This window comes from Blennius ocellaris, assembly GCF_963422515.1.
Source record: "Blennius ocellaris genome assembly, chromosome: 1".
NCBI lineage: Eukaryota > Metazoa > Chordata > Actinopteri > Blenniiformes > Blenniidae > Blennius > Blennius ocellaris.
The window spans coordinates 22,016,619-22,036,759 of record NC_137650.1 but is presented as its reverse complement, the minus strand read 5'-3'; the positions used below and the strand labels follow the sequence as shown (position 1 = coordinate 22,036,759).

General features: G+C 40.6%; 1 protein-coding gene across 1 annotated transcript in view; it reads left to right on the top strand.

The window, feature by feature from the left end:
- furina (furin (paired basic amino acid cleaving enzyme) a) overlaps positions 1-20,141 on the top strand; it is a 79,610-nt gene that overhangs the window by 26,044 nt on the left and 33,425 nt on the right. The window contains exon 4 of the mRNA XM_080494496.1: positions 13,624-13,722. Within this exon, the coding sequence (XP_080350622.1) occupies positions 13,624-13,722 (99 nt within the window). The remainder of the gene's footprint in view (positions 1-13,623; positions 13,723-20,141) is intronic.

The following is a 20,141-nucleotide window of genomic DNA, read 5'->3' as shown; positions in this document are numbered from 1 at the left end:
TATAAACTGAATTGACTTAAGGGCAAAGCAGTCAAGTTTTTGCTCTTGATTTACTTTATTATATTGATCAGTTTAATGTTCCTTAACGTTGAAAACTCCCTCAGGAAAAGAGTAGAGCATCCAAACTATGAATTGATGCCTCTGTAAGGTCACTGCCGGTATCCAGCCATTGTGTTGTGCTCAGCTCTGTTGTTTTCGCTCTCGCCTGCTGTGAGTGAGATTGAGGAGGAGGTGGAGTTGGGGAAAGAGAACTGCTCAGCGTCTATGTGCTCTGACGATGTGGAGCACATCCTGTTTCATCGAGGGCCCATCCAACAATACTGTAGTCAGCCATGCCATGCTGTTTAATGGGCATCTTTACCAGTGTCCCATTCAGACCAATGCCAAACACGTTCAGCCCGTTTCATTCAGTGTTTGGAAGTTCCTTTGTCCTTCAAGGCTTGCTAGTTATGATCGCTAGCAGCCAAGTGATGAGTCCAGAAGAAAAAAAGAACACGGTATGGATAAGGTTGCCAGGATGACACTGTTGACAGCACAATGTAGGAACCTGTCCCACTCGTGCTTTAATTTACAGTACAAAGTCTGTGTGAACCACTGAGAGAACCAACATCTGTACACTTTAATTGATCACAGCAAGTGAAGCATGCAGCCTCTCCCAAACTGTAATATTTAATTGTGTATGCCAATTTATGAGAAATTGATTCATTCAAAACAGCTGGCTATATAGATTCTTTCACTGAAATCCATATAAATAAGTCATAAATGCTTCATAAAAAGCCGGTTTCCAAAGAGCACACTTATCACGCATATTGAGAGGGCATTTTGTCTGACATTGAGGTTATTCAAGTGATCCAGAAAGATTTGCTCATAATTAATTTTGGTGAGTCATCTTGTGCAAACACGCAACTTTCTCCACTCGTGTTGCGTCACTTAAATTGCATTGATGTTGGGCTTGATTGTAATGTTTTCGTTGCCAGGATCACATATAATATGCAAAGCAAGGCGCTGCTTAATGTCTATACACTCGCCACTCTCTGGAACGAGTCTCTGATTGATATTATTTGTATGCCAGGCCAAGTGCAGCTTTACTTGACAGGGAGCTGAAATAAAGGCAGCCATGTCATACGAGTTTAATGTTCCTTGACAAGGCACTGACTGCTTTTCATTTTCATAATGTAGATGAGACCCAAGTTGTTTTGCGCTGCGCCGCTGCTTACTGTGAATAATTGTATATAGGAACTGCATTCAACATATCTTCCCCAGATTGCTGAATTACTTGGTTGGAAGGGCGTATTTGTTTACTGTGCTGAGGGAATGGGCATTATGAATAATTTTGTTGATCAACATTCATCCTCATAAATAAATACATCATTTTCAGATCAGGAGACACGAAGTCTATTGTGACGGCGACAGTTGGAGACAGCTATCATGTGACATATTGGTTGTCGGCCCAGTTTATCTGATATTGTCGTTGCCTGTCACTAATTTTCTCTCTAAAGAATTGCTGGTGACTGTACACTCGTATGCCTTTATCAGAAATAAGAGGCAACATAAATTTCAGCATTGGCTCATTATTCTAAGATCTCGGTATTCGTAGCACATCACTGTTTTAATTCACACTGTGAAGACAAATAGTTTTTCATAATTAGTTGTAATACAGCATCCTAATTGCAGATGATAACTTGAAGGTGTCCTGGGGTTTTCTTTGGCTTGTATTAGTTTATTTTTTTCCCCCCATAAACAATTGTATTGTTCCCTCAGATTGGTACACTGCACCAGTTGTTTTACCTCGATTGTTACTGGCAGCTGACTGTGTTGTCACGTCACTTACAGTTATGGACCAGTGGGCAGTGCATCGTAACTGCTGCTTGCATGCGTCTAAAAGAACATGATAGTCCTTTTTTCTGTGGTACCAGTGGCAAAACACTGCCTACTGAAGCACAGCATGGATGTCATTGAAGTTGTGGGTCTTTTCTTTTTCTTTCTTTTTTTTTTGTCTACTGTGCTTTGCTTTATTACACTATCTGACCACTTCTGTAGGTAAACGACTGCAGTCAAAGGAGGCCAACAGTGGTCCCACTGTTCAACAATTTAATAAGAAATCCTGCTTCTTGATATTTTCCCTACTTTTATTTCCCTTAATTAGAAGCTGTAATATCAGAAACACATTGTAATATCAAGCTGTTCAGCTCAGCAGTACTGTATTTCCAATAATGTATAATAAGCCTTAATGAGCAATACAGCACAGTTTATAACTGAATGCATTGGCCTGTCATAATCGATACGTCTATAGAGTTGTCTCACTGTCTTCAACAGTGGTCCTAAATCTTGATTTGACTGTGACTTTCACAGAAATTGCACAGCGTTCTTGATCGGACTCAGCCAGCCATTTTGCTCTGTGAATGTAGACAAGACTTGGGTGTGACATGCTTTGCTTGTAAAATCGACTTGAAAGATGGCGGAGATATTCAAGGAAATGATCCTTTACTTGCAGGATGTTCAGCCGATAAATATCAAAAGTGCTCTCAGAAATGGTCCGTGGCAGCTTCCTGGTACTGTTCACGGCCACGATACAGTAATTTATGGGAAACTTTGATGTTGGTGCGTAGACACTGTCATGCAGCTGGAAAATGAGTGTACTCATTATGTACATTTATGCTGTACTGATGTTGCATCTATCTATACTGTTTAGATTATGTGCACTTTCATCAGTTTTTGACAAGGAAACTGTAGAAAAATACATTAATTTCACAATCTTTTTTGTGGTTTTAGCACTTTTTAAGTATGAGCAGTCACAGGATCAATTTTCTTGCAAAGTGCTGCATATTTATCCATGAAATTGATGTTGAACCAGGTTGAAGGAAATCAAACAAGTGTGCGTGTGTTGTCAGTGATCCGTAGGACGCCAGGTACCCACCGCGAGATCAAATTCAGTGTGTGTATGGAACCGAAAGAAGATTTTGTCAAAATTAGCATCTTGCTGATAACATTAGAGAAGCAAAAAGTCCCAGCTTGTACTCCGCCCTAAGGAAAAACAATAGCAGTCCTGATAAGCAATGGCTGATGAGATAGTCTGTTATTCAGCCAGATTATTGCACTCGACGACTGTTTTCCAACCACAAAGGTGTGCAATGCATACGACTGAGAATCTACATCAGTTATGTCTAGTGGGTGTCATGTTTTGAAAAGGCCCGTGGCACCGAACAAGAGTACAGCGCACAACAACATTTGTTGTGCATTCCAATGGAAAATCTGATGCAAGCCACCCTCCATATCATTCCCGTGCTTTGAAAAATAAACTGCTCAATTGTTATGGTCACACTAAATAAAATACCTCAAATTTACATACTTTACATTAACCTGCACTAAAAAAAAGTCCTGTTTCCACAACACCACATTATCATAACTGAGCCAGGCTCCATGGAAACCACAGTAACAAACAGTCTTGTGTGTTGGTGTGCTGGTTCTTGTTTTGAGATCTCCCACTTCCTTTCACCCCATTTCACCTATGGAGCATTGCGGGGGTGTAAAATGAGGCAGCTGCTTTCTGTAGAGTGAGGGAGATCACACAAAGCGATGCTTATAGCCCGTGGCGTCTGCAGCACTGGATGGAGGTCACGGCTCACTATCACGTCAGTGATGTGCAGCATACCACTCTCAACTAACCTAATTGGTAATATTCGAAAAATGTATGCAAAATTATTATTATTGTTTTAGATAATACAATGTTCTGAAATTGACTTTGCAAATACTTAATAGTGGCTGTATGTTTGGGGTTGTTTTCTTCTCCTGCAGAATTGATGTGTAGCTAGTCGGATACATTTTTACAGTCGGATACACAACAAATTTAGAAAGCATCAAGTTGCAATAGCGAAAATATATTGCTCGCCGTCCGTTTTATACTCGGATGAAGTAGTAGCGGTAAAGATGTGAATGAACACTTATACTTGTATAATGTATTAAGTTTGTCAGTGTCATCATCAGTGTGTAGAACAAGTTCATTTGACAACACGAGGCGGTGGAGCTGATGGCTTGAAGCGTGAGCCGGGGGAAAAGTGGCGATGAGTTATTCAGCAAGAGGTTCGGCTGCTGTCCCGAGTTCACTGACTATACAATGAATTATAAACCGAAGCAAGACATCCCTCTCACCTTTTGGCCAAAGTCACTCTGAAAACGCAGCCACTGTGCACCTGAGGGAGACCTTCATGACAGTCCATTAAAATGGAAGCACAAGGGTTTGGCTACATGTGGTGGGCGAGAGGACAGTGATGGAAATACTTTAGATGGAGAGTTAGTCAGAAATTAAGCGAGTGCGGCTCCTCAAATAGCCCCGGCGGCCCTCCATTGGCAAGAACCTGCTTGGTATTTTTGTCCAGCAGCAGTGCACTATCTTTGCACTAAGACTAAAAAGGGTAGATGGAATTAGACGCCAGAGTTAAATCTTATTAGCTCCTCTCCCTCTGGCAATCACCTTTCGCACTACTTTCATTGTGCGTGCATGTGCGTGTGTCTGTGCATGTGCGTGTGCGTGTGTCTGTGTCTGTGCGTGCGCGCGCAAATGGTAGGCGGAAAAAATGCAACAGATTACTGACATTATGATTTAAATGAAGCCTGTTATATTTACGTGCGTCCTTGTTCTCTCAGCATTATACAGCCAAGCGCACTTCTTTGCCAGTTTTGACGCACTGTTAACTCCATCATAAAAGCTTCAGATCCAGCTGTCAACCTCATCGTCAAGGACAACTCTGTATATACTTTGTAGACTGACCTTAAAGCTCCTCTTGCCAAGCCTGAAACCTTTTCAAGTGCACAAATATTGATTCAGAGAACAGAAATTAAATGAGACTGGAGGATTCAGGCTCATTGTTGTTTGTGACTCACCGTTGTATTAATATCGCTCTTCATGCTTATTCATCAGTTCCCAATAATTCTGCCCAACTCAGGATTATGTGCAGCATGCTTTCATGTCTTTTGTAATGGCATTTATTCAAGTGCTCCCGGCAGGGCACCTTGAGGCTAAGAAGCAAACTGCGTCTGATGAAACGCAGTTCAATTCATGACAAAATTGTTTGTCTCCATTAATTTACACTGTTCAGCATAGTGTGGGGAAAAAATGCTTCTTCATCATTTTGCCTGTGGTATTCAATAGTGTGAGATGATCTCAACTCTTTCTGTAATTCTTTTTATTCAAAGCATTATCATTATAAACGTTTTATAACAGACATGCTTTAATCTTATCATAGATGAAAATTGATGGGACATCAAAATGTTGCCTGTAATGGGGCTTTTCATCCTCTTGACAAAAATGTTTTTGCCTTGAATGGTTGCTCAAACCGTTCTATGATGACCATTTTATTTTAGGGCTTTAAACTTGTAAAACCTTCAACATTCACTATCTGTTAGTTGTTTTATTACTGTGTTTTTGACAGCATTTAGTTAGTACCTTATGTTACGATTGTGACATGCTGGTAAATATTGTCTGATGGGATGGTCCCCTTATAAAAATGCTTGGAGCCTTCTGAAAACTAGTGTCTGCTTTCTGGTTGTTATTTAATCTTTTTGTGGAAACCTAAACAGTCTCGTTGTCATGCGATGACACAATATGAAAAATGGATTCCAAGGAATTAAGGAAGTTGTTTTAGTAACTAATGGCGAGATGGTTTCGGTTCCAGCCAAATATCGATCGTGTCAATTGGGATATTCTTGAAGCCATGGCTTGTCCAATGTACAGAATAATAATTTACACACACACACACACACACACACACACACACACACACACACACACACACACACACACACACTGATACCTCAGTCTTGTTAGTTTTGAAGTGCTTTCAGTGAATAGCCTAAATTCTTGCCACATACGTAACATTAATGTCCTTGCAGTTTCCATCATAAAATCACCCTACAGATCAGACTTCAGTAAAATATAGAACAATGTTTTAGACCATGCTTCCTTGATGAGATCCGTGAATGTTTTTATTTGTGAGTAGTTATCATGTTATCAAGTTGTTGTGTCTTTAACTAAAGGTGGATTGTCTTGTTACTCCTGAAAAACCCACAGCCAAAGTTATGTGATTGTTAAGTAAGTTGGGGTGTGCAGCATAATCATGCAAAAATATCAACGCTTTTAAAATGCATTTTATATTTATATTGATGGTTTTTTTTAAGCTTATTTTTGGCAGTGCTTTGTATCCTTTTACACATTTGCTGGTCAGCGTTACTGTACCATTTAATACAGGTTCAAAGCCCAGATTAGATTTAGTATTCCCCTACAGTGTCAGAAGCAATCATACAGTCTCCTCGCCCGGTGATAGAACTCCCTCCCTTGAGATGAAAACCTGCTTCCTCCCTGTCCCTCTCCAATTTCCTCCATCTCAGTTTGGCTGCCCCCCCCCCCCCCCCCCACACCCCAATACACAGTTCTCCCTCTCCGTCGCTCTCATTCAAGCTTGCATGGACGGTACCCAGCGATGGATGCAGTCCACTAATGAGGCTGGACTCATCGAGGCATCTGCATGAGATTCCACGACGCGTTTGTAGAGATCACCTCTCGGCTGTTAATATTACTCTAATGGAGCAACATTTGATTTCCAGCAGACTGATCATGAAAAGTTTATTTGCTTCCGGCTGTCAGAAAAATCACCCGAGTGTAATTACAGACTCTTCAGGCTGGAAGTTTGGTGGCACTGGTCACACAGCTGAGTGTATGGCTGTATGGCTGTATGGCTGTATGGCTGTATGGCTGTATGGCCAGTGTTGATGTTCCTCATGATGTTGCGCTGTAATAAAACTGGGGTGTCTTATCACAAATACACATGATCGAAATTCGGTGTTAAAACTGTGCGAGAGCTCACCCGATTTGCAGCAGAAACTTTGGGCAGGTTTTTACTTTCTGTTTAAACGCATTTAAAGAAAGCAACAGCGTCTCGAGCCATCCTGTAAGTAGGATGAAAGCTCTTTGTGATCGGTGAAATCGAAGGCGTGTGGTTTGTACCCATGCTTTGCGAAATATAAGAAAATACTTTTTACAAACTGCACAGCCAACACATCTTTTTATCAATTTTATCGGTTGGACACCCCCATGAGTTTTCCCCAGTCGTTTGAAGAAGTTGTGAAATTAGAGTTTTGAAACGCATTTCCTTAAAAAAAATAAAAACTTATTGTTTGTTTCAGGAAAGGAACTTTTTCTTCCACCACACATGCACATGTTTAAACTGACCCCTTGTTTGTTATTTATTTAATCAACACTGCTACTAAAAATTTTTGGGTTGAATTCCATTTCATTGTTCAGAGTTTGTGTGTTTATGGGAATTAAATATTACCGAGAATAAAATGTTGGCAGAGGAGGAGTAATGAATGACATTATAGTACCACTTCTGCAGTTAGAATAATGTAAATAAATACACTAAAGTTGACTTTAAAGTTAGCCATTGAATCCGAAACAAACTGTTGGCTAAAGTTAGACTTTACTTTTGACAAAGTTACGAAGCCCTTAGATGTAATTTTCCAATTGTGACCCCAAAAGAGCAACGTCTGACTCACTCTAACATCATAAACAGTTATCTTGGGCAGACTGTAAAAAATAGATTGATTTTTATTTTGACCAAGTCCTGCTGATCACCTCTTTTTCAAAAGGGCACGCTCTGTTCCTGGATAGAATTTTCAAAAATACTTTTCAGACTGGGGTCAGAAGGACTGCTAGAAATCTTTTCCAGGGAACACCTGGTGCTTGTAGCACTTCTTCGGATAAAAAAAAAAAAAAAAAAAACTTCTTTGAGATGACATCTGACTCCATCAAGAGGCTGAAGTTCACATCTCACACCATGAGTTTCTCCGACTTGGTTTGAGTGAGTGAAAGTATTGTGTGTGTTCTCAATATTCTTTCCCTTCACCATGTCAATAAATGTTTTTTTCCATATATAAATTGAGAACAAATATTCCAGTTTTTCAAACGTGGCTGAATAGCTGGAGGGTAGAATCCTTGGGTTTGCTCATAAGATGTATTTTTTTTTTCTTTTTTAAATCAGTGTTGTCTTTCTATATAACACACCCGGATAGAGTGATTGCCTGCCAGTTTCTCAGATGTATTGACTTTTCTATAATTGATTATGATGCTCCCCGTAAACTGTACAGCCGAGGCTTTCTTGGGTTTGTAGGCTGGTGCAGCTGTATACGTGTTCGTCTTCCAGCACAGTGACAGCACCGTGAGGAGTTTTTCATTTGAGAACTGCTCTCATTGACCCTGGAGCTAATGGCCCTGCAGCAGTTCTGCCGTAACATATCAAACTTTTCACGCGTTCTTTTTTTCTCCATAAAGTCAGGATCGCTGTATCGTAGGAATTACCGCACCTCTTTTTGTCAAGACAAAACCGAGAGATGCTGCAAGACCCGTGTTTTTCTCGGTAACTAAAAAGCCAGAATTAATGTTTTATTATTCCAACATCACCTTTATGTAACCAAGACATGCATTTCTGTGACTCATGTAGTTTCATCAGTACATTAAGTGTTCGTTCCATTTTCAACACAACTTCAACGTTCACGGTGTCCTTGGTGAGAAATAATAGAATGATCGTCATGTGGTTTTTCCTGTGCTGCATCGAATCAGTGTTATGTTGTCAGTGTGGGATGCTAGTCTTCATGAAGCTATGCAGGCACCGGTTCACTGCCAAATAAGAAGTGAAAAGGCCATCAGATTGGCTGACGGTGAAAAAGAACTATAATGGAATACGTGATCTTCGCCTCATGACTCGGGCCGCTACGTCAGCGCCATCACCAGCGATTTGGCGATCCGCCACTCCTTCACTACAGGACCTTATGACCACTAACGGCAGCAATGGGGAACTTCCCCTGACCTGAACTTGTCAGTACTCTTGAGTGCTTCCATTTGCCCCCTCTCCTGATCTCGACTGCGTTTTATCGTGGCGCATCTCCACAAAGTGCTCGAAACTGGAAAAAAGTGACAAATCAAATCAGCGTTTGGAGTGACACGTCTTTGTCTTTAAAACCACTTCAATTCTCCTTGGTGCGCTTGTACTCGTCAACGTGCATGGCAGACAGGTTGTTATGAGCATTACAGAGTGTGTTCTGTGGTTTTAAGCCGTCTCGGTGTCTTCCAACTCCATGATGTTGACACAAGGGCTCTGTGGGGGCCAACCCAACGTCTGGAGGAGCCCTTGTTGTTGCCGACAGTTATTTATAGCTCTGAGTGTATGTTTACGGCCATTTTCAATCTCTAGAATAAATTTTGGATCATCAGAGATTTCACTGATGGAACTGTGGAAAGAAGTACCCGAACTTTCAGTACCAAAGATTTTTTTTTTTTTGAAGTATGAAACTTAAGTAAAGTACCTGAGATTGTTCCTTTTTAGCACAGCGATGCCATTTGTTCTATTGCTTTTCCACTTCATAAAGGGTTTTAAAGAGAAGGGTGATCCGAGCACAGAACATACAATGCATTTGTCACAACAGAAACACCATCTAGGTTTTAGAAAACCTGGAGCCCTTGGGTAACAAACTAAAGTATCCACCCAAGTGATTTCCCAGTCTTTCATGACTGGAGAGAGCCCAAAGTTTAATAATTCCCAAAGCGGCAAATAATGTTTTTTTTGCACAGTCGCCCAGAGGCTGCCACAAGACTTGGCATTCTCTCGTTTTATCAGAGCTTGAAGTCATACTTTCTTTATGAATTTTAAACAAAATGTCAGCTTTCCACATCCTTGTAAATAATGAACTTATTTGTTGTCCCCGCCTGTCATCGCAACTCGGATGTCCCATATTTCACCATCCTTTTTAATCTACTTGTTTTTGTCAACACCATTAGACGAATTAACCTAACTTTTTTTTTTTAGAACAATCGAGGTGAACGGTGGACTGTGCCAAGAATGATAATCTGTATTTACTGTATAAACAGCAGGGGAATGGGAGCTTGTTGACGGGGAATAGCGTGTTGATAAATAGAGTAGCTGCAGTTTGCCTTTTATGGCTTTGTAAACCTAATAATGTATTTGAAGTCGTGTTCGACGTGTTCTCTCCACCAGATCACCTACATGTTGGCCATTTTGCCACGGACGACTGGAAAAAACAGGCTTATGAGCACTGTGAGACAAAGCGACTGCGAGGACAAATAAGGCTGGGGGGAAAAAATGAGCAGAGGCTGCATAATGACTAAGTGTAGTTTACCAGAAAGGCAGGCCAGCTGTACAATCCCATTTTCAGGTGTGTCGGCAGCTCGGGCTGCTCCACCACATTTTAAACGAAGCTGCTTGTTATGTCCAGCTGCCACTGTGCCGGTCCGTGCCCCTGTCCTACCCTTTCGTCACAGAGAATAATTAGACTGCTGCCTGATGATATAAACAAGTTGCTGAACTATTTCAGGAGCCTGTATCACGTATTCATTTTTATTCAATCCATCTCAACTCACTGAGGCAAAACAGGCTGTGTGCCATGATGTTCTCTAATCAAATGTAGTACCATTAACAAAAGAAACAAAAGTTTCTTAACCGATGTTATGTTATGAATTCCTCAAATGGAAATTTTAGAGTCCACTGGCGTGCCTAACGTTGGAGGCTACGTATGGAAAATGGCGTCCTATCTTTGTATTGCAGCCCTAAACCTCTTCCCCAATCTGTCTCCAGACATTGTTTGGCTCTTTGTAAAACATAATTGTGTCAACAATCACTCGAGATGAGACACCAGACCTTTTGATAAGTGCTTTCCCACCAGGTAAATTTAGCAGGCGGGTGGGGAGCAAACACGCAAACAAACCGGCAGACAGTAATTTTCCACTGTCTGTTATCATGCATTTTAATGAGGTCGATGGATTAATGCTTCACTTTCAGCAACGGGCCACTTGATGGGCACCGGTGAAGCCTGTTCTGCTCTAACGGCGCTCGGCTTATCGTCAGCAGTAATGGTCACTCCAAAGACCTGGTCCGTGTGTTTCCACATCATTTTCTCACCTAAATGTCTTTGTCGTGAATTTTTTTTTTTTTCCCCTTCTCAGTGGAAAGCAGTTAAACATCACTGAAACAATGTGGTCTTCAGATGAAATTGTGGAAAACATACGCTCTCAAGTGCTGCTGCTGATTGTGAGGTGATGGTTAAGCTGCAGGCGAGACGTTCAGCACGACAAATGGCCATCATTTTGTTGAGTGAGGCAAGTATGTGTGTCCGCGCACATTTTCGCAACACTCCAGCAGTTTTTACTGGAGTTGACCGTGTGCGCGTGTGTGTGCGCGCGCACACATACACACATGGATTTATTGATGTTGTGCAAGGGTGTTTTTGTATCTTGGAACGGATCTCTGTTGCTTCGTCTCAACTTGTGTTTTTAGAAGACTTGTCATCACTTTTTGAAAGACGCTGCATGTGCACACCGCAACTTGTTTATTCACTATAATGATGTGCTTTTGGAGATAATATTCTCCATCAACACAGCCTGCGAAATATCTCACTAATCCTCAAAATGGAAGATGCTTAGCCAGCAGTGTGTTGTGTTAACTGTGGTGGATTATCTTAAAAACAATGCCTGTGCGTATCCATTGACAGTCCGTGCGCCAGTTGAAGTAAATCTTTTCACTTGCGCTGGTGTTATTCAATGTTGCTTAATGGATCCTGCGAGTCTCCTCCCATGCCTTTGATCATTGTCAAGCCTTCCAGGCGGTTATCTGGGCAGACACAATGGGCCCACGTCCTGCTTTTATACTTCTCTCATTCAGAAAAGGCTCTGTTGATTCAGCTAATGCCTTTGGATGTCTGTGTTTTATCCCCCTTTATATTCAACTTTTTTTTTTTTTGCCTACGGCCTCGTTCTTTAATGATTTTGCGCCCTCACTCGCACAGACATATACAGGCTCATGGTTTTGGTCGTACCACCTTTGAGCTCAATGCCGCTGTAAAGTGACCCCTCCTTCTTGGTTATTGCCTCGCTATTGTCTACTGTCTGTGTGTGGAGGGGCTTTGTGTGTCAGCCTGGCTGGACTCGTCCTGTTTACTGTGAATAAATGGGAGCAAAAGAGGTTCAGGGGGGATTGAGCGGTGCCTCTTCGAGTGAAGGAATGTTGCAGTACACACTGCAGTACCTGAGCTCTAAATCTGCCTGCAGTGAGACACAAAAAAACTCCTGTTCAGTTTTTTTCAGCTCTTCGAACATCACATCTTCACATACGTTTATGCAGCTGATGATCATGTTCATTTTGTGTTGCAGTAATCTTCCGTATCACTGTCTGATAGTTTTTTCTCTCTCTATTTTCTTTTTTGTGAATTAATGACAAATTCTGAACAGCAAATTAATATTGCAACAGAAGTTTGAATACGCTTGATTTCTTGTTGTATTTTGTTCCCCCCCCAAAAAAAAAACATACTCGATATGATTTATCTATCAATATATCTTAGACCTAAAGATCTGAGGAGAACTAGTAATGAAGTCAAACTAGGCTGACCGAAAGATGCAGAAGTCAGCCTTTTTTTTAAATCTTTTTAACTGTTGAAATATTAATATGCAACCAGACGCTGTCAATCAATTAATAGATTTAGCACCCATATAAATTCACACCGTCAAATATTATGCGCTTTGTAACTGTTCTGCTGGGCTTTGAAGAGTTCCTCATTTTCTCAGTCAACATACTCTCTGAAGTTAAGTGTGTCGCTGCTCAATATTAATGACCTCAATTATACTCTATTAACTGACTGCGCGCTGTGGATTATGGGTCACGTATAGGATTTCCCACAGGGTAATGTGTAAGTTGAGCTGGCCGTGCCATAAGAGAATCTGTTTGAGGGTGAGCTGAGTTCGCCACATTAAATATGAAACTAGTTTTTTCTTAATGAAATGCAGCTCTTCTTACTGGTTTATACTTCCCATTCGCAGGACTTGCCTGAACACTGCAAAATGGAAGTGCCTTTAGTTTGCAGATGCAAAATTGTAGGGAATTATTAAATCAAAATAATAAAAACATATCTATATATATATATATGTATATTATAATATAATATAATATAAATGGAGAAATGGAAAAGATTTGGGACTCGCAATGATTTGATTCGAAAATATCGATCCCTCTGAATATAGTTACAAGTGATATTAGATTTACACGAACTCGTGTGCAGGTCTGACGTCTACGAGCGCCTGTGAGGTCATGTCAGAGTGATTTTCTAATCAACAGCAACATGTGCTATTTGTTCTTGCAGCTGTGTGTTGTCGTCCGTTTCCTACCCCCCATTACCCTGTCTGCAATGGTTCAGTAGTTTTGATAGAAATTGTGATTTACTAGTCGAAAAAAAGTATAACTAGTGTGACCAGAGTAATTTCATACTTCGTTGCAACTATTATCATATGGAGAGGTTTTTGAGAGAACAAATTTCACAAACCTATTATTCAAATTTTCTTTATTGAGATTTGCACGGGACAAAACTGGCAAGATTATTTGACAGTCATAGTAAACAGCAGTTCCGTCTCAAAGCAATATTTCATATCTGTCTAACACACCCTAAACTATTCCCACAATCTCCAAGTTGCCACACAAAAAAACAAAGAGGAAAGAGGAAAAGAAAGATGTATCATAATAAAAAGTAACAAACCTATTGTGACAATGCGTCGTACTCCTTTTGTCTTTGTAGGTATTTGGTGACTATTATCACTTCCGGCATCGCACGGTGGTGAAGCGGTCGCTTTCTGAAAACAGGGGGTCACACGTCCGTCTGCTCAACGATCCCAAGGTAAGAACGTTATTTTAGGGGCTGCGATCATCAGGTTTGATGATGCTATGCTTTTTTTTAGTGTGTATTGATGCTGTGGATGAGCTTGTTTCTTGCAGTTGGGAAGAATGCTTGCATTTCATATACAGTTGAAACCAGACGTTTACCTACATTGTATAAAAAGACAAGTAAACCTTTTTTTCTCTCACTGTCTGAAGTTAAATCAGTCTAAATTTCTCTTCTTTTAGGTCATTTAGGATTTCCAAAAGTATTTCTATTTACTAAATGCCACAATATTGAGAGAGAGAGATATTTTTAGAGAATGTTTTATTACATTCCCAAAAGTCAAAAAGTTTATGTACACAAAATTTGCTATGTCCTTAAACTCTGGGACAAAAGCCCCGATGTCATCATGTTGGAAGCTCCTGAAAGGTGAACTGACACCATCTGAGTTAATTGAAGGCTCACCTGGGGGATGTATTTATTTTTTTTAAATTTTTTTTAAGGCTACATCTCAAACACACTGCTTCCTTCTTTGACATCACGGGAAAATCAAAAGAAATCAGCCAATCAAGATATCAGGAAGAGAATCGTGAAGCTCCACAAGTCTGGTTCATCCTTGGGTACAATTTCCAGCTGCTTGAAGGCACCACATTCATCGGTTCAAACAATTATGTGCAATTATAAACACCAGAAGAGCGTTCCGTCATCATACTGCTCAGGAAGGGGATGGGTTCTGTTTCCCAGAGGTGGAACGTGTTTTGGGTCGAAATGTGCAAATCGACTCCAGAACAAAGGCTAGAGGCCCGATGAAGAGGCTGGCCAGAGAGTGTCATTATCCACAGTGAAACAAGCCCTGCACTGACATGGGCTGAAAAGCTACTCGGCGAGGAAGAAGCATTACTTCAAAAGCAACATGAAAAAGCAGATTACAGTGTGCAAATGCACACCGGGACAGACGAACTCCGATTGAACCACAATATACATTCATCTGTCGCGGTTGAGAAATGCAATAAAGCCTTAAAGTTTACGTTATTCTTTTGAAATGCAATGAAAACGTGCTCAGTGTATTCTGAATCTATCGAATACAGTTGATAGTTTTGAGTTTGTTTACTCATAACCGACCAGTGGAATTAAAAGGCTCCATCGAAAACAAATGAGACGAGCCACATTTACCCGAGTTCTCTGTAGCTACTCCCCAGACACATGTTGCCCCTCTGTGGCCCGAATTCTTCCTCCTTGACTGATCTAATTTGAAATATCTCATTTTGTGACGGTTTTGCAATAGAGTCTGAGGTTCGTGTGAAAATGAGTCTGTGTCCTACCCCACTGGGAAGGACAAAGGAAAGAGTGTGAAATTAACATTCATAGCTGTGGGATTGCGCGTGTGTGTGGGGGTGTGTGTGTGTGTGTGTGTGTGTGTGTGTGTGTGTGTGTGTGTGTGTGTGTGTCTGTGTGTGTCTGTGTGTGTCTGTGTCTCTGTGTGTGTCTGTGTCTCTGTGTGTGTCTCTGTGTGTGTCTCTGTGTGTGTCTCTGTGTGTCTGTGTGTCTGTGTGGCTGAGGATTAGAGTGTATGGCTGCATTTATTAAGAGTAGCCTCTTTCACTAAACCGCTGAAATTTCAACAACACTTTTGTGAAGCTGAACAAATAGAAAAAAACCTTGAACAAAAAGATATTATGAATACAAACTTTTTTTTCCAGTATGATTAACAAACACCTGAAAGCACATGTTTTGTTTTTTGTTTTTTATGACAAGAAAGACATTTTCAAAATGGAACCATTCTTACTATATAAACATTTTGCAGTAGGTTCCAAGACCTGCCATATTATTCATCTATTTTGACTTTCCTATCTACAGCAAAATGTGTGTGCATTTCCCTATAGGACAGTGTGTGCACTGAACATAGTAGAGATGATGCCATCATTTGCAAGGCCGGAGACCGCTGAGACCCTTCATGATTCATTGAAATACATGTAGGAAAAGGCAAAATTGTGCTGCATGTATTCCCAAAGGAAGAAACACACAAGCCTCACATCCAGTCATGCAGAATTGTGCACAGTTTTCCCTTCTGGTCTGAATCGGTGAGTGTAGAGTCAGAGCAAAGCAGCAATGTTTTTAAATGTGAGGAGTTTAAATTATACATATTTACTAGAATAGCATTTCTTTTAAAATGTAAAACATTTAGTTTGTTTCCTCTCATGCAGGTGTATACACACACACACACACACACACACACACACACACACACACACACACACACACACACACACACACACACACACACACACACACACACACACACACACACACACACACACACACACACACACACACACACACACACACACACGTATATGAACGTGCACACATGCATGCACAGTCCACCACTAATGGCGACAGATGGCCATGCACAATGCTTCTCGCACCGTCGCAAGTGATCTGGTCTTCGTTTTCAGGAAAAGTGAGAAATGAACCACGAAACCTTCAGTTAGCCAGCAACTGGCATAATCTGTAAATTGACCAACTATTATAGTTTAAGAAAGAAAACAAAACAAACGGATGTAATTTCCCCCAATATCTCAGTTTATGGTAAAAGAGTTTGGACTAAATGCAGCTAATTTATTTTCACGACCAAAGTTATTTGAAAGGTTTTCAGTGTTTTAGAGCAGCTGTTCAACGCTTAAATTATTCTGTAACAAAGCAGAAAAAAACCTAAATCCAGAGCAGTCTCTCCTTTATTCCTCCCTGACATGCGCTGTCAATGTGAAAATAATGATTTGGAACTGTTGGCTGGGATGTATTTGTGCTCCTCTATAGGTCACTGCCTGACAACACTGGTGTCTGGAGGAACATTCACCCAACGCGCTAAACAACTGTGGTGCATTTGACAGGCAGCAGACCCAGAGCTCAGCGGGTTTCAGTGAGAAACAGATCTGAAACCACCTGTTGCTTCATCGCTGCTTCCGTGGGACTTGGATCAGACTCTTTTACTCTGTGGAGGAGCTGTTATTTGTCTCCCAACTTGGGCTAAAGTCATTAGATATGATTCACATCATTCTCAATGCGTTCATATTAATGTTCGCTTGCATTGACTGCGAAGTGTTTCCAGATTTTTAATATGAAGAAAAATATAGTAGCAATGCACATTTCAGAATGTAGATCTGTATTTAAATTCACTCATGTGCTTCTGGAGAAATGGACACCCAAACCAAAGTTATTACCTTATCTTAGCACTGACCATGAGCACAGTGCAGGTGCAGGCTGGGAATAGAGCAACTTCTGTAGGGTTTGTTTGCGTACATGCGAGAACGGGTCCACCTCCCACTTTGGGATTTCCTTTAACACTGTGGCTTCATTTCCTGTTGTTGAATTCCTTTTTTCCCCCAGCAGCTCAGAGAAAGTGGAGCGTTACAGTTTCAGGTCCTCCCGTATGTTCAAGAAAGAGTCAAGGCGGCCGGTTTCAGTGATTTACCAGATTTAGTTTTTGTCATTTGTCTTCTTAATTGAAACTTTTAAATCGCTGCAGTAGCTTTCAGATTTCTTAAATCACCCCATATCCCTTCATATTAACATCAACATATTTTTGTAACGGCTTTATCAAAGTGGTACGCAGCTAATCATGATTCACATTTCACTCATCTATTTTTTTTAAATAAAAATATTGCTTAAAATATTTTTGAAAAAAGAAGAAGCGAGGAATTTGAAGCCATACAGAGAGTGTCCCCGGCTTTTGAACTGATGGAGACGAAGCCTGAACAAAAGACTCGACAAACCTTCTTTTGAAGCGCTTCTAATTACTTACAAAAGCACCTGGAGCCGTGCCAGATCTCACAGACCGACGACAGAGCCCCGCTAATAGGGTCTGCTGAAGATTTAAAGCCTGGGTCTATCTGCTGCCTCCATGCTTTCCACTCTTCCACTTTCCTTCTGCTGTTGATTTGGTTTGTTGGTGTGGGCACTTTACTTCGCTTCAGTGTTTTTCGTCTGGTTAGTTGAACAGTAAAAGAGAACAAGGCAGACATGGCACAGCACTGGGTGACTCCAGAAATACTGAATTTCACAAGTCGATTGTCGTTCTGTTGACAATGTGGGGTTTAATCACTGCGGGCCATAATAGTATCTGCTGTAACATTAAAACAAGCCCGAGCAGACATGGAAATGACATTGCTGTTGAATTGTGCTCTAATTGCCAATGTATTATTTATGGTAATGATCCATTATTTGGCCTTGAAGGGACATTCTTTTTTTTCTTTTTTTTCTTTTTTTTTTTATATTGAAGTAGGACAAAGCAGTAGTTTGGGACAAAAGCTGGGGTGGGAATTCAAAGTATTAAGCAGATAGGACTCTCGTCCACCTAAACATGAGCCAGAGCAGTCTGTTTTTGAACATTAGATGTGCATTGGTCGGTCTGGGTGTACGAGATAGACACACTTCTTAATTTTCAAAGCCCATTTATGATTTAAAAAAAATCTTGTTTGCCAACATTTGGGATTATTAAAGAATTGAAAAAAAAAAGACTCTTCATATGAATCTTTCAAAAGAGAAATAGGAAATGTTTTTTTTGTTATTGCACCTACACCAAAAGTGGAAATCTATTTTTCTGCTATATTATAAGTTTGGAAATAACTTTCTTTCTTGTGTCTGTTTGCTTTAGAAGTTTCTTTGCCACATTAGTCCTGGCATGCTGTATTAAAAATGATGATGGTAAATAAAGCAAGGCGCCAAAGATGTATTTCTGTAACTCTGTATTCACTGCACGCTCGCTGTGTGTTCAGTTTAAAAACACACCTACACCGTCTGATTTGTGCCATTATTTCCTCTTCACTGGAACCAAAGCACTCCTCTTTAGTACAATAATTAGTTGAAAACACCATCTTTGCTCTGTTCTGATTGACATTTCTAAGAACTGTTTGTGACATTAATATGAGTGGCTGCACAAATTAGTGGGAAATAACTAGTGTTACTGAAATTCCTGCAGCTGAAGGTTGCAGGAGCTGTGGCTCGTGCTCTGAAGCCGATCTCTTCGTTGGATGTCTGAGCTGTGATTGAGCAGTCCTCTTATTGCGGTTGTAGTTTGATGAGTTTTGACTTTAATGGGTGAATTGGTGAGGAAAATACAGCTTTTAAATTTGCTCGTGAGCTATGATTCACCTTAATCTACTGATCAATGTCCCCGACTTAAGTCTATTCTTTTTTCCGATTTCATGTTTTCCTCCTTGCATGGGTTTTCTCCAAGTACACTGATGAATGCAGTCGACTGTTCAGCAAGCAGGGGAGCAGCGACAGTCGGTTTGTGCTCGTTCATATTCTGCTCAGTCAAGAGTTTTCTCCAATATTGCTCGAATGGGCAAAGGTATTCTGTCCAGAAGAGCTGTGAGAGATGTTGTAAAAAATAAGTTGCATGTATGAGCAACTACACGCCGAAGGGCGGAATCGGGAGGTCCCGGGTTGAATTTTGTGCATTTTTTTGGTGATCTCAGTGGAACCTGTAGGTGTTTCACCTGCCAGACTTTGTTGTTCCAGTGCGCTTTGTGAGACATTGTAAGATTTCTATAATAGTACCAATCAAGCGAGTGGGTAGAAGCTGTCGCGTGTGTCAAAAGTGGAATGATTCGTGTCTCTGAGTTGGATGGGTTTTGAGTGTAGGGTAGTGCCCAACACAGCAACTTAAAAGTTACATCATGTTCTTTGGTGATTACGAAGTAGATCTGACGCACACGACACGACGTGCGCTACAGAGGTGTGATAATCTTTTCCCACATACACTTCCTGTGTTGCTTGCAGATGAAAAGATTGCGTGCAATATATATATTTTTTTTTTTGAAAACTCTTTACACATTTACAGTCGGCATGGAAATGAACGGCCACACAGACCTCCCCTATACGTGTGTGAAACCAAGATTTGATGTGTGATTGAAAAAGAGACCAAAGTGGGAAAGGGGAAATCACATATCGCCTGATGACGCAGGACAAAGCAGCTGTTTTTCCCCTGATTGAAGCGCAGACTGTCGTAGTATTTGGACACTTCGCACAACTGAGGCTTAGTTTCTCTGACATTATACTTCACTTTAGTCAAGAATGCTCTGTTGCTTATACGAAAAGCCAAGCACAAGTTGTTCTAACACGACCCCTATTATCTCTCCAGATAATTAATGCGGTTGTCATTTTGGATAGCCACGTATGACACAGCAACTCTTCCCTGAAATGGTAGCAAGTAACTAATGATATTGAAATCAGTGCTTTGACAAGTCACATGCTTATTTAAAAGAAAATCGAAAATTCAGTGTTGTGGAAAGTAGCTTTAATGATATTTTACTACAAAATGATTTACCATCTTTTATTTCTTTTTTTTATTGTAGCTTCCAACTACATTTCCAAAGAGTTTGGCAGAATTAAATGGGCTGGCAGTGAGAAACAGACATTTATTTTTTCCATAT